Source organism: Petaurus breviceps, unplaced genomic scaffold (genome assembly GCF_028583685.1).
Source record: "Petaurus breviceps papuanus isolate PSGF00001 unplaced genomic scaffold, PetGlider_PUasm1.0 186, whole genome shotgun sequence".
Taxonomy (NCBI): domain Eukaryota; kingdom Metazoa; phylum Chordata; class Mammalia; order Diprotodontia; family Petauridae; genus Petaurus; species Petaurus breviceps.
In genome coordinates, this window is record NW_027185798.1 from 19,000,248 (window position 1) to 19,015,807 (window position 15,560).

The 15,560-nt window shown below is 44.9% G+C and overlaps 1 protein-coding gene across 4 annotated transcripts in view; it reads right to left on the reverse strand.

The window, feature by feature from the left end:
• Positions 1-4,841: 4,841 nt before the first annotated feature.
• The window catches only part of RPH3AL (rabphilin 3A like (without C2 domains)), a 173,766-nt gene continuing 163,047 nt past the window's right edge, over positions 4,842-15,560 (reverse strand). For 3 of the 4 annotated variants that reach the window (XM_069089700.1, XM_069089701.1, XM_069089699.1), the window contains 3 exons: positions 13,022-13,123; positions 11,202-11,375; positions 4,842-6,381 (listed from right to left, as the gene is read on the reverse strand). In XM_069089700.1, coding sequence (XP_068945801.1) covers positions 6,347-6,381; positions 11,202-11,375; positions 13,022-13,123 — 311 coding nt within the window. In that variant the 3' untranslated portion in view covers positions 4,842-6,346. The remainder of the gene's footprint in view (positions 6,382-11,201; positions 11,376-13,021; positions 13,124-15,560) is intronic. The other variant, XM_069089702.1, reaches the window with a different exon arrangement.

Genomic DNA, 15,560 nt, shown 5'->3' on the forward strand with positions numbered 1-15,560 from the left:
ATGCCAGACTGAAATGTTTGTATTTCATCCTGGAGGCAAGAGAGAAGCTCTGAAGGCTCTTATTTAGGGTGGTTATGCTGTGGGATCTGTGCCCTTAGAAAGCTGTCTTGGCAGCTGCATGAAGAATGAATTGGAGATGGGGGGAAACTGGAAGGCAAGGAGACCACTGAATGTCCAAGCAAGAATTGGTGTCGTAGCCAAGTAGGGAAGACAGACAGTGGTGATGATGACAAATACTCAGATTTCTGTAAGTGCTTTAAGATTTTTGAAATGCCTGCCCCACCATAACCCTGTGACGTACTGGTGGAAATTCTATTATCCTCATTTTACAGACAAGAAAATCGAGACCCAGAAAAAAATGACTTGCCCAAGGTCACAAAACCAGTAGGGACAAATCCAAGACTAAAGCTTTTTGTACAAAACCTGTAAGGACTGACTGGAAAGGAAGTGTGGAAAATAGAAGAGTCAAGGTCAATGTAAGGCTATGAATGTGAACGATGAGGAGGATGGTTGTGCCTTGATGGGAACAGAGATGTTTGTGGGAGGGATGGATTTAGAAAGAGGATGGAGGGGGTGGGGAGGGAAAGGGAACAAGTACACAGTTTGGTCTCTCTACCAGGTGGACACAGGACATCTGACACTGTTGTTGCTTTGAGATCGGGTCTCTTGGGTCTCTCTGTCTTATACAGTTGGAAGTGCAGGGGCCACTCAAGAGTCAACCCCAGTCCTGATTCTATACAAGATAGGAAGACCTGATCTCAAAGCAAACATAGGCATCCTTAGGCAGCTTACCACCCCCCTCCCATTCCCCTTCCTACCCCTAGGACTTCACCATACTGGTTCCAGACTCAGTGTGGATGCCTGATGGCACCCTACTCAGTTTTAGTCCTGCTGCAGCCCAGAACTCTCAATCCACCAGCCTCCATTTCCCATCAAGGGCAGTGCACCAATGCTGCCATGCCCACATGCCTCAAACTCCTAGTGAGATGTCTCCATTCACCCAAGCTCTCAGCCTCAAACACGGCTCTCTATATCTATGCACAACCCACAAGGTCTCTGTTTTGTTGAAGACAGACAATGCCAAGTGGGAGGAAAAGAAGGAGGAGAAGGAGGAAGCCATAATCTGTTAGGCCTTGATAGCCTCCTTTAAATAAACAGGCCTATTCTGCTCAGCCCTGAAGCAACTTGACCTTAAGGAAAGGCTAGAAGGCAATTAATGAAAGGAGTCAAAAGCTAACTCATAGATAATAGACAAGCCTGGGGACCTTGAAATTCAAAGTAAGAACCGAGATGTGTGGATTTGTTTTGCAAGTGGGGGAAAAATACCAACAGCTTTCATTGGTGGAGACTTTGATAAAGGATCACATTGTTGAGGAATGTGTTCATCATAAATGCTTTGGAAAATAGAGAAGGTTGGGGAAGGGGAGCCCAAGCGTGGCAAAGAGTTCAGTGTAATCACAGAGGCTTGGGTTTGGAAGAGACCTCAGAGGTCATCAAATCCACTTCATACCAGAGCATGAACTCCATCTACAGCATTCCAACACATGATTCCATCAGTCTCTACTTGAACATTGCCAATGGTGGGGAACTCACTACCTTTAGAAGAAGACCCTTCCCACACTGGACAGACTCAACCACTAGTGGGTTCTTCCTAAGGTTGAGTCAAGAGCTGTATTCCTGTAACTTGGATCTGAGATGCTAGTCAGAGCTGGAGAGGGCCTCAGAGTCCAAGCAGGAGGCATTGGGGTCTAATGGAGAGAGCACTGGCATTGGAGTGTGACCTGGAGCAAGTCATTGAACTCATTTGATCAGTTTCCTTATGCATAAATGCGGGAGGCAGGGTCTAAGGTCCCTTTCAGTCCTAGATCTAACAGCTTAGGAATGTGACATCAAGTCCCAGTTCACTGGATGTGTTTCCTTCTCTGCCAAAAGTGGGGTTTGGGTTAAATAGCTCTGAAAGTCCTTTCTAGCTTCAGAACCAGGATCCCATAATCCCCTTCATTTTACAGACAAGGAAACTAGAGCCTGGGGATCCAAGTGACCTGCTCATGGCACACATGTAATAAGTGACCAAGCCAGGATTTGAACCCTGGTCCTCTCCAGCACTATTTCCACTCATTAGTCCTAGTTCTGTTCTCTAGGACCAGGCAGAGCAGACTGAGTCCTTCTTTCATATGACAGTCCTTAAAGTACTTGAAAACAGCTGTCATGTTCTCCCGTAAGGAGGGGCATACTGGTAAAATGACTCTCTGTTTTAAAAAATGCACCCTGACACTTTAAAAAACATTTAAAACTTTTTAATAAAAATTTTATTTAAATATATTAAATCAATTAAAATTTTTTCCCAAAATTTTTTGAATATGCCTCATAAATTTTTAAGTCATCTTTGTATAGGGGCCATGCTAATCTCAGTAGCATTCTGACACACTTTTCAGTTTAATCTCTGTTATTAACATTTTTCTCCATCATTTTCTTAAGTCTAGACAACCAACAAAATAGTAACTCAAACCCTGATTCAGAGCATTTGCCAGATTTCTGATGTGTAAATGCTTTTACTGAAAATTTAACGATCAGTTCTGATACCTTTCTGCTCACTCTGAGTCTTTTCTTCTCCAGACTAAACATTCCCAGTTCCTTCAATTCATGCTCATAGGGCATGGTCGCAGTCCCATCACCAGCCCAATCTACAGCCCTCCTCTGTGTGTGCTGCTGTGTAAAGTCCTTCCTAAAAGAAGGCACCCCAATCCCTAAGGCCACCTGGGAGCTGTCCATGGTAGAGCACAGCAGGCCCATCACCTTGTCCTCTGTGTTGTGCCTCTCTCAATACAGTTTAAAATCATGTTAATTGTTGTTTGTTAGTTTCACCTTGAGATTTCCATCCACCAAACCTTCCCACCTGCCCCAAGTCTTTCCCCCCACAAATTGTTTAGCCACGCTTCATCACCCAGTGAGATCATGTCTACCAAGCACTTCACAAACCTTCAAACTCAAAACCCCAGTTATTTTGACTGATGCTTCAAATCATCTCATTCTGCTCATCTTTGGAGTTCAGGCAGAAACAGTCCCAGAAGTCTGCACTTCTATCGTTATCTTATTCTTTTGTGCTCCATGTTCTGTAGATTATTCACAGGGGAATGGGATTATCTCATCCTCATCGTTTTCAATGGGGTTATTATTATCTCCCCCATCTTACACTTAGCCAGCGGATTTTTCAATTCCAAATGTAGGACCTTCTATTTATCTCTATTAAAAATCATCTTATCAGATAGAAACCGTGCTGTCAAGATCTTTTTGGAACCTTTCTGGTATCTTTTCACAGGAAAAGACCTGTGAGCCCTTACTGAACAGCATTCAACATCAAAAAGCCTGTCCAGTCCTGAGGGCTTCACTGAAACTCTGCACTTGACCTTATTTGCCTGTGGACTAATTTCGACTAATCACCCCCTTCCTACCTCTGCTAACTTTCTAGATTTTGTAATCATGCCTCACCTGTGACCTCACACTAAAATTTCCCTGAGCACCTGGGACTTTCTCATCTTGGAACATCCCTCTGCTATACTGGCCCCCTTCTTCCCATTGGAGAGTTCTTTCCTGGGGTCTCCATTTTGGGGGGGGATCCTAGGCTCCTAAACCTTTATTCCCCTCCTGACTCTGTTTCTGAGTTTTTGGACTTCAATACCACACGCCCTCATGTTAAAGCACCTTCCCTTCCTCCCTCATACTTACCCCTCCCCTTTTTAGCTTCCTTTTGTCTCATTTCCCTCTCCCCCATTAGATTTTAAGCTTCTTGAGGGACAGGAACTATCTTTCTTGTGGTTTGTATCTGTAGCACAATACCTCACACACTGTTTTCAGTTGATTCAGTCCTGTCTGACTCTTCATGTCCCCACCTGGGGTTTTCTTGGCAAAGATTCTGGAGTGGTTTATTTCCTTCATTTGACAGATGAGGACAGGGTTTAGTGACTTGCCCAGGGTCATACAGCTACTAAGTGTCTCAAGCCAGACTTGAACTCAGGGAGATGAGTCTTCCTTACTTCAGGCCTGATACTCTATTCACTGAGTCACCTAGTTGCCTTTATTGAGTAGACTAAGGTCCAATAAATTGAGACTTGAGTGATTGCCCAATGTGGGAGCAGATCCAGTAGGTTCATTGCTGTATCCTATTAGGTAGTATAGTGGATAGGATGCTGGATTGTCAGGAACTCCTGGGTTCCAATCCTGAATCAGCTATTTATTGGGGAGTGAACCTGGACAATTCCCTTTCTCTCTGGGCCTCAGTTTGCTCATCTGAGCTGGACTGAAGGGCCTCTGAAGTTTCCTCCCGGCTCTGTGTCTTGGATTCTATGCCTACACCAATAAAATGTAAACTCTGGCCAATCCCAACAAGCGGAATTTGTACTCAGAGACCAGAGTTTGAATCCTGGCTCTTAGTCTGTGTGACTTTGGCCGATTTATCAAGCCTTGTGGAGCTTTAGTTTCCTCCTCTAAAAAAATCAGAATCTCCTCAGGTTTCTCTGAATTCAAAATCTGGAATCCTATGATTTAGAAGCAGGGGTGGGCAGGCATTTAAACTGGGGGTTCTTAACCTGTGATCTTGCTTTTTAAAATATTTTTACAACTACAATTTAATGTAGTTTCCTTTACAATCCCATTTTATGAATTTAAGAACATGATTTTGAGAAAGAGTCCATAGGCTTCACCAAACTGTCTGCCCAAGGGTTGTAGGACACAGAAAGATAAAGAGCCCCTGATGTAAGCGCAGAGCACCAGGCAGCAGCAGACACATCTGTCTTACAACTCAGGGAAATAAACTTTTTTCTTTTAGAGAGAAACCAAGTGGCTTGATGCAAATTCTAGTTTTTTATTGTTTTCTTCCTGAAAGATACCCCATCACAGTGAAACAGCAGATTTCTGTCCCCAGATCCATTGTTCCAAGAAGAGGAGGAAGGCTCAGGACCCCTGAGGCCAGCCTATAGGTAGGGTGGCAGTCCTTGAACCTGGTACTCAGAGGGGGACAAGAGGAAACAGATGATATGCTGACTTTAATTCAAACAAAGAAGGGGGAAAATCCAAACCACCCACCCCCAAAGACATATCATCGGGTGGATTTTTCCAAAAGAATTTGCCAGCCCCTGTGAATCTGGCATTTTCCATGCCAAGTTGAATCTTCTGAAGAATATGAACTGATGGCTTCTGGGACCCACGTGTCTTGGCAAGAGAATAAGCCCAAGGCTGGCTATTGAGGAGGAGAAATCTCTGCTATTCATTCCTGAGTGCTGCCAGACACCCAGTGGTTGTCTTTGACTGTGGCTGAAGGGAGACTAATCAGGAAACTGGAGGCAGGAAAGGGGAGCTGAGGAATTTTAATCAACCTTACCAAGGGTGAGGAGGGAGTTTCAAAGAGAGCTGTCACCGGCAGCCCAGAGAGCGGGGGTGGGGCGCAGCCTCTAGCCCCTTACTAAAGGGAAAAGCTGGTGAATCCAGTCTCACCTGGACCCTCTCCTCATTCTCTGGACCAAGTTCATTGACTTTATCACTAGCACTCGGATGTGCTTTCCTTACCCTAAAGAGGCAGGTTGCCCTTGGCCCACCTCCAAAATCAGTGGTTGGAACCCTCCCTTCACTGACTTGGTTTGAAAGTCTTTTCATTCTGGGCAGAGGGTTTGAGGCTCATACAGGGATAGGAGGGGGAGAAGTGAGTAAAAAGAACAGAAAGAGGCAGACTGAGTCTTCAGCCAGAGCTCCCTCCCCAAGTGGGATAGAGACAGAAGGACAGAGAAGGCAGTGGTCTACCTATGGTCTAGCTTCCCCCATTCCTATTAACCCCCTATCCCACCCCCGAAGACCCAGCACCGACAGCCCCCAGACAGGGGCTCCTCAGTCAAAAGACAGTCCAGTTCCCAGCGGTCAACAGGGAAAGAGGAGAAGAGCCCAGGGCAGCTGGGCCCACTTTCCTCTTCAAGCTGTCCATCCTCAGAACCAACTCAGTTTCCTTGGGACTGGGTAGTAGCTATCTGAAGTGGGCACAGGACTGCCTAGGTTACTGTCATATAGAGTACGGCCAGGTCTGTGAGGGCTGTAGGAAAGGCTGATCCTGTTCCAGGTTGGAACAAATCCTCAAGGCAGCTTGGTAAACAAAAAGTTCATAGGTCCCAAAAGGCCAGGAACAGTGTGTGTGTGTGTGTGTGTGTGTGTGTGTGTGTGAGAGAGAGAGACAGAGAGAGAGAGAGAGAGAGAGAGAGAGAGAGAGAGAGAGAGAGAGAGAACGCATGTGTGCACATGTGCCACAGAAAAGTCCAGTCTGTAGGGGTCTCTGACAACATCCAAGATGCTTCCTTTGCCTGCATCAGCACCGTGGACTCATCCAGGTATGTCTCTTGCCTTTGGGAACAAGAAAAATGACAAATAAAAGGTCAATAGTAAAAAAGACCAAATATTCAACCCCTGCCCCCTAGTAAGTGCTGGACCAGAAGGACAGAAATTATTGTTACTAAACCCGATTTCAAAATCCATCTCTGCCACTGAGTATCTGTGTGATTTGGGGTAAGTCACTTAACTGCTCCGGCCTCAGCTGTCTCGCCTGTAAAATGAGGGGGTTGGGTTAGGGGGCAGTATGCTGGTGGGCTAAGCGCTAGATTTGGAGTCAGGAAGACTTTAGTTCTAATACTGCTCTGGATTTCACTCACTAGTTAGGAGAGCCTGGGCAAAAGTCACTTCACATCACTGACCTCAGTTTCCTGATCTGTAAAATTAAGGGGCTGGACTTGATGGCCTCAGAGGTGCTTTCCAGCCCTATAAACCTGCTGGTCTACAGCATTGGCCTACATGGCCTTTGAGGTGCCTTCTGGCTTTACATTCCATGGTCTATGACCCTATGACATTGACTGTCCTGGGGGGGGGGTCTGGCTGAACCCCACATGCCAGGATGAGAACAGATTTGCTGTTAGAAGTAACCATCCCCCGGGCCAGGCTCCTGCTGCATAAATGAACCTGTCAGAGCTCAGAAAGAGTTCTACTAAAAGCCATACCTACAAAGAGCTCCTTGGTTTTCTGAAAACAGAGATTTTTTCCTTCTTTTTAGCCTTCAATGAGAAGAGAGAAAAAATGGGCGTTGAATGGAAGTGTTTCTGAGAGAATGCTCTCTCTGCTGTCAGACCTCCAGGGCTACTCCTGCTTTGCAAGTTTACCTGAAGGGACAAGGGATCCCTTGGGAAACCCCAAGGAAACAGAAGCTCCCCTTGAGTATTCAGATATTCGACATCAAAGATGACAGGAACCTGGGAAGTCACCCAGTGAATAATATCCTCCCAGCTAGTCACAATGGCCAACATTTGAGGGCACCTGAGTTCTGGGTTAGGACTTATGGAAACCTGGTTCTGTCCAAGCCAAATCCCACTCAGACCTACCTACTGTTACCTGTGTGGCCTGGGGAAAGTCATCTAACCTCTCTGGGCCTCAGTTTCCTCACTTGCAAAATGAGGGGGTTGGCCATCTCTATGACACCTTCTAGTTCTAAATCGATGCTACTATGACTTCTGACCTTCCTGTTCCCTTGAATTCTGCACCCCATTTCCCATCTCCTTGTCTTTGCTCTGACTGTCCCCCATTCCTGGGTGCCCTGCCTTCTCACTTCTTTCTCCTATGGGAAACCTTTCCTGATCCCTCCAGCTGTACCTGTTATATACCTCCCAAGTAAATGTAACTTCTCTAGGCCTCAGTTTCTCCATCTGTAATCAAAGGGCTGGACTGGATGAATTCTCAGATACTTTCTAAATTTATGATTCTATGATCAGTTTATGATCCTATGATCAATTAATTAATTACAAACATTAAGTAAGCACTTATGTGCAAGGCGCTGTTCTAAGCACTGAGAGTAAGGGCTGTCTTTGGCCTTTCTTTGTATCTCCAGTACTTAGCACAATGTCTAGAATATAATAGGTGCTTAATAAAGGCTTGTTCACTTATGATACAAAGTAAGGGAAGGAAACAAGTATATGTATATAGAACCATGCGCTGGTCCTGGGCTAAGTACTTTCCACATATTATCTTATCTCATCCTTACAACAGTCCTTAGAAGTAAGTGCTTTTAATATCCTCATTTTATAGTTGAGGAAACTGAGGCAGATAGAAGTTGACTCGGCCAAGGTCACAAAGCCAGTAAAGTGTCTGAGACTGGATTGGAACTCAGTTCTTCCCAATTCCTGGTGCAGTGCTCACCATTACGCCAGCCAGATGAAAATGAAATAATTCCTACTCTCAAGGAATTCATTCTGGAAAACCTGTCTCCTACATTCCTGAGAAGACCTGAGGTCCCTCCACTGCTATTCTCTCTACTTCAGACTATGTTGATCCCCATTCTTTCCTCCTTTCTGGTCCTAAGTTCTAGAGGTAACCATTTCATTGGGCCTTTGAGTTCATCTCCTCCAAGCATTGACCAACTGAGTCCTTAGTCGTCAATGTCTACTGTTCCCTCAGACTTCTAGGGATAACCCAAAGGCATGTGTTGGGTTATATACAGTAGGTGCTTGATAAATGCTTTTTATATTCTACATAAAGAAAAGGGTTAAACTCGATGACTCCTAAGGTCCCTGATCCCTTTGAATGACAGCACTCTTGCTTATGAGCCCCTTGCATTTTTTTTTTGGAGCAGGGAAGGCAGGTCAATTGGGGTTAAGTGACTTGCCCAAGGTCACATGGATAGTAAGTGTTAAGTGTCTGAGGTCAGGTTTGAACTCAGGTCCTCCTGATTCCAGGACCAGTGCTCTATTCACTTCACCCCTTGTATTAAATGGGAATGAAGATAGCACGTACCTCCAGTCTGGAGTCTCAAGGATCAAGTGAGATGGTGATTATAAAGAGCTCAGTACAATGCCCAGCACAGAGTAGGTGCTATCTAAATGTTAGCTCAGATTATTTTTTTGTGAGAATCAAATGAGGTAACACATGTAAAGTCTGTTGCAATCCTTAACGCTCCATATAAAGTACATGCCAATAATTATTAGCAAGTATTATTATTGACAGCCGATCAGTAACAACCAGCATATTAATTATAACATGTCAAATGTTATTGATTAGCCATCAAGCATTATTCATTATTGTTGTAGAATACATTTATTGATTTATAACATGTTTATATATTTAAATAAATAAAATTATATAAACATTTTATAATAGGGTTATATATAATTATATAAATATATTACATAATATATCATTATTAATGAGCAGCAATCAATAATACTTAATTAGTTTTAAAAGGTTATTTATTAAGTAAGTATAGCAAGGACAGTGGCCACAAAAATAACCCCTCTCTCAAATTGAGGGGGGTGTACATTCCCTCACAAGCTAATGTGGAAGAGTAAGCTCAAACTTAGAAAAAGCACAGAGGCATCAGTGGCAAAGGGTAGCTCATAGTCACCAAGAGTTCTTTTCTTCCCACTGCAGGGTCCTCATGAAATTTCCCTTCACTACCTGATGGTGCCCAAGCTTCCTTCAAAGCTGCCTTTCCTTCTTCTCTGTGCGTCTCTCAGCTCTCAGCACAGACCGTGTCATCAGCTCCCAGCTCTGGTGGATAGGGCCTTTAAATACTCTGACCTTTTGATGGTTACAGGGTTCTAACCGGGTCCATACTGTCTTTGGGTACTCAGCTGGCATGTTTCTTTCTACTTCCAGCTGGATGTACTGTCTCTTACTAGTCTAATCTCCCCCGAAGCATGGTCAGTGGGATCTCAGGGCCTTAGAAGCGTCCTCCTCACTAGGCTAGCTTACTATTTTTAGATGGAGTCTAAAAGGATCCACTTAACTTTTTTTGACTAATCACAAGATATTTCCTTGCAGCAGCATCTGTCTTTATCCAATGGACCCCCCAATTCTTTCAAATTTGTTAAGGATTTATTCACACCTGGTTTACTTTTGATTGACTGGCTGATTAAAGCAGATGTCTGGACTTTCTGTGATTAATTATAGCCTGTGAACTAAACATAAACAAGATTCTTTCTTTACTTGTCATTTCCCCCAGTTAGAATATGAGCTCTTTGAGAGGAGAGACTCTTTTTTTTTTTTTTTTTGGAGCCCTTACCACTCAGTACAGTCAGTTCCTGGCTCAGTCAATGTCTGATAAAAGTTTTTTTTCATTCCATGTAAAATGAAAGGTTTAAACTTATTGACTCCTAAGTAAGATGATTCCTACTTTCAACCTATGATCAGACGAATCAAATCAATCAACAAGCATTTATGAAGCACCTACTATGACCCACTGTGCTAGAGACTACGGTTATAAATACAAGTAAGGAAACCATCCCTGCTCTCAACTAACTTATAGACAGGTGACCCAGGGGACAGCTTACTGGACCTAGAACCAGGAAGACTCATCTTCATGGGTTCAAATTCAGCCTCAGACACTTACTGGCTGTGTGACTCTGGGCAAGTCACTTAACACTGTTTGCCTCAGTTTCCTCATCTGTCAAATGAGCTGGAGAAGGGAATGGCCAACCACTCCAGGATCCTTGCTAAGAAAACCCCAAATGGGGTTACGAAGAGTCAGGTATAACTGAAACAACTCAACAATGACAATAAAAGTATATAAGAAATTCGTACAGGGTGTCCTAACAGTCTTAGTGATGATTTAAGCTTTGAGTAGCTGAAAGCAGCGCTAAGGCTATTGGGACACCCTGCATGAGGGGAAAAAATACAAATAAATACAAGGTGGTTTGGGAGGGAGGGTACTGACAACGGGAGAGGATCAGGAGGGGCTTCACATACATGGTGATGCCCAAGCCACGCCTTGAAGGCAGAGAGGGATTCTGGGAGGGAGAGTGAACTCCAGGCATGGGACACAGCCAGCATAAAGGCATGGTGATCGGAGCTGGTGTGTGAGTGTGAAGAATAGAGAGAAGGTCATTTTGGCTATAGAACATGGGAAGGAGATGATGTATAACAAGGCAGGAAAGATCAGTTGGGGCCAGGTTGTGAAGGGCTTTAAAAGTCCAGTTAGCCGAGTGCCCTGTTCCCTCCCCATTCATTCCAGGCTGGACCAATGTGGATTTGGGGGATGATGGGAGATGCTCCTTGGTAAGCAGTGGACTATGAAGAAGAGGGAGCTATTGAGAAAGTCCTTTTTAGTCGGACAGAGGAGGGGAGGTGTGGATCCTGAGCAGGGCCCGGAAAATACCCCAAAGGGGAGAGAAGAGCTTCCCACTTACTGGGAGCCTTGTGACTGTCACGGTCAGAGCCATGCCCCTGCAGCTCTCCTGGGCCACTCTCTGGGCCACTTTGGACTCCCCCAGCCTCGCTGCCAAGGCTGGCCCCACTCTCCGAGGGTTGATGAGGAGGCAGAGCCTGACCTTGGGCTGTTCTGGAAGGGTCACTGCTGCCACCTAGAAGAGACCAGACAGTGAACTAGGGTATCTGGGGCACTGCCCATTCAGTTTTAACCTGCTCTTCTACCCCCTTCCTGGGAGTTGTCAACAGTCTGGCTAGTTCAATGAGTCAACAAGCATTTATTAAATGCTCATTATGTGCCAGGAATTGTGCTAAGTACCAGGGATACAAAGAAAACAGGAAAAATAAACCTTCCCTTCATGGAGCTTACACTCTAACTGGGGAGTCAACTGGCCCATGTAGATGTATGTACAAGGTAAGTTAACATAAGAGGGTTAACAGCTCCAGGAAGGGAGTGGTCCAGTCCTAAACCTCAGAGGAGAATTGAACCAGGGGCCCTTTGACCCCTTGAGTTTTGACCCATAAAGGTCCTAATGAAGCTTTTGTATCTGCCCCAGTGTTATCTGCCCTACTCTGGAGGAGCATGGTAAAGGAAGACAGACCTGCCCTCCCCATCTACTATGGCATGGAGCTCCTTTAAGACTTAGATAGATGGGCCCAAGGTGGCTCTATCTAATGAGCTCAAAATGAGGATTGCTCCAGGCTCATAGGATCATACGTCTGGAGCTGGGAGGGACCCCAGAAACCATCTAGTTCAAATCTTGTTTTTGGAGGGATGGACTGAAGATAGCAGAGTGTGATGAAGCACTTTTGCCTAGCTCATCCAATACACCTCCACAACAGCTTAGAAAATTCATCAGACTGAATTGGGCTTGAGAAAGCCAAGAAAATGTCACAGTGAGCCATTTTTCCAGCCCAAGGCAGCTTGGGAAGACAGACAAGGAGGTATGTGGAGACTAAGGCAAGGCTGGGTCAGGAGTATACTGAATACCACGTCTCCTTTCTGATCCTTTATTTTCTACTCTGTTGCACCAGAAGGTCTTTTTGTTTTTTTTTTTTGGCACCAGAAGGTCTTTAAGGTCCTTTCCAGTCTGAATCCATGATCCCATGATACAAAGTCACTTTATGTGTCTGGGCCTCAGTTTCCTTCTCTGTAAAATAAAGGGGGGTAGCCCAGAAGGTCTCTAAGGTCCATTCTGGCTTTAGAGCTAGGGGCTAATCTAACCCCCTTTTTTACTGGCTCTGCCCCCCTGTAGAAGGGTTATAATGAGCAAATTAAGAAAAGTATATATTTTTTGAAACTCTAAAGTGCCAAGAGAAATGCACCTTTGATGTGGTTATCTCAGCAGAAGCCATGCAGAAAGATGTCACTCTTTCAATGGATGCCCTTGGCTGAGTCTCCTGGGAGGGAGGGGTGTGCCCCAGGTCCTCTGACTCCAAACACAGTGTTCTTTCAGAGGGGTGAGTTCCCCATCAGTGAAAGTCTTCAAACACAGGCTGAGTGACCACTTGCCTGGGATATTGCAGAGAGAATCACTGGTCTGGAACGGTTCAGACTGAATTGGATGGCCTCTGGGGTCTTTTCCAGGTCTGATTCTACAAATCAGCCCCTACCACTTTGAGCTTTGCCTTCCCAGATTCAGTTAATGATGTGTGAATATTTGCGTAAGTGCACCCCAGAGAGCTATGTTCAGAGACACTCTGCTGTAGTCTTCCCTGGACATCCTAGACCTGGCTCCTTCCAGCCCCAGGGCTTCTCAAAGCTCAGCCTCTCTGCAGGGCTACCCACCCATCTCCTTACCTGATTCACTTTGGCATTTGCTACCTTTCAAGCTCTTGGCCCCAGCATCTTCCAGGCTAGAAGAGCTCAAGGTGGAGTCACTGTCGCTGTCGCTGGAAACCACTGGAAGAAACAAACCCAGACTGAGAATGGTGGGCTCCCACTGGCCCAGTGGAGCAGCTTCCATAGCAGAAGGGGTTCTGCAAGGGAAAAGGGGAAGTAGCTGTTCGATATCCCTAGGGGACTGAGCAAGAAGCAAAGATCAGCTCCAATTAGAGGCGGGAGAGAGTGTGATCGGCCTGAAGGAAAAGCATCTTCAGTGTCAAAGGGATAATGGGCCGGGCTGGGGGGGGGGGGGGGAGGGCGTCAAGGCTTAGTGTCTGGGGGCCCTGTGGGAGCAGCCCTGCCTAGAAGCGTTTGTGGATGCCAGTCATTGTGACACCCCATCACGTCCTGCTTACACGATTCCTTAGCCACTTTTCTCACTGTCAGGCCTGTCTCCCCAGCTCAATGATATCACCGGTTATTTGTAAAAGGCTTACAGGTTACAAAGTGTTTAAATGACACTGTCTCCTTTGATCTCTAGACACCCTAAGAAATAGGCAGAACAGGGCAGAGGCTAATCAATCAAGCAACACCCATTTATTAAGCACCTGCTGTATACCAGGTACTGTTGGGATGCAAAGGAAAAGACCAATCAGTGAGCATTTATTAAGCACCTCCTAGGTGCTCAGCATGGTACTAGGTGCCAAGGATACTGAGATGACAATGAACAACCTCTGCCCTCAGGGGGTTTACATTCTATTGCTACTGTCTACATGAAGACACTGAGGTCCTGTGAAGAAATCCAGCCTTTTACTCGGCCCAGGTGTTCAAGAGAGGGGGGAAGAATGAGTCCATATTCTGTTCCACTCCCCCAAAGCCCCACTTTATAACCCTGCATTTAAAATACATATTTTTGTTGAAAACTTGTTATCTCTTTCCCTAGAAAGCCATCTCACATAACAAAGACTTTTGGGAAAGAAAAAGAAAAGGGAAACCCAGAAAAATCAATCAAAGCATGGGGGAAAATCTGATAAGGCATGCAATGTGGTTAGCCCACAGACCTCTGCCTCTGCAGAGGAGGGGGAGGACTTGTCTTCTCGTCTCTCTTTTGGGGGGCATGTTTGTCATTTTGTACCCTTCATTTTTGATTGTTTGTGGATAACCCTCTTTCTACCAGAGGCTCAGGCTTTTGAATAATTAGGAGGCAGCCTCTCAGTAATCTTAGCTTTCATTTTGTCATCCCATAAAAGGCACTGAACAACAGCTTCCCACTACCCCTCACTCCAACCCACACCAGGGTTGCCTCCTCATTCATTCTACCTGCATTTTCAAAGAGAATGACAGACTTCAGGGCAGGAAGGCTCTCTGAGGTCATCTAGTCCAAACATACTCAAAAAGGGACCATCTCTAACACCCTGCCAGTTTTAATTTTATGAACCTCAATTAGATTTCAAAATATACTAGAAAGCAATAATTACAAAAATCATTTGGCACACTCATTCGATTCAACTTGTTCAGCACTCACGTATTCATTCTATTATTAAAAGCATCTATTATACATCAGGCATTGTGCAAGGCTTTGGTGATACAAAGGCAGAAATGAATCACCCCCTGCCCTCGTGGAGTTTACATTTTATTGAGAGAAAATGAACACGGACACAGTTAGATGTTTCTCTGAGGATGCAGGAGGCATCTTAGAGAAACTCTAGGTCCTCATTATGGGTATCAAACCCTGCTGTAGGAATTTTAACTATTAGTTTGCGCACCTGAAGCAAGTGGCATGAAATGTTCCCAAGGCAACATGAAACACACGCCAAATCAACCTTTTAAGATGGTCAATACAGCAAAGGGATGTTGGGCTACAACTTCCTATTGTGGGGTGACAGAAATGATGGCAGAGACCACAGGACAAAGGGGGATCCCATGAAGAGGAGAAGGAATAAAGTGGGGTGGGAGTTGGGAGGAGTTCAATTAGGGGAGAAGCTGTTGTGGAGAGGAGAGGAAGGATGCCATTGGGTAGCTTCCTATTTTAACTAATCATTTTTGCTGAGTTCTAGGGTCAGTTGTTTTGACCAACTGAAAGAATCCAAGGATACTTGCACCCTCTACATTTCTATGCCCTGGGGAAAAGCTCTGATTGCCATACCCTAGTTATGGTTCTTTGTAAAAGTAATACTTCAGTAGTCCAAGGTTCTATGATTTCATTAGAATAGGTACTCTTTTTTTTTTTTTTTTACCAGAGCAGGTCTCTACCCCTCTGTGGCTCAGTAGACAGTCTTCAAGAGTACCATGGTAAAAAAGAAAAAAAAATTCCTCACCCTATGGGCAACCTGGTGATGAGTTTCTCTAGATTTAGCTGGTCTGGTCCCCAGACAACAGACACTGGCTCATGATGGAAAGCTTAGAACATACTGGTGCCTCTGAGAGCCTGTGTTTACTTGTCTAGTAAGAGGAGGCTTTGGAGGGAGACTTTTGTATTTTCATAATAATTCTTATTTCTTTTACTTAAGAGAAT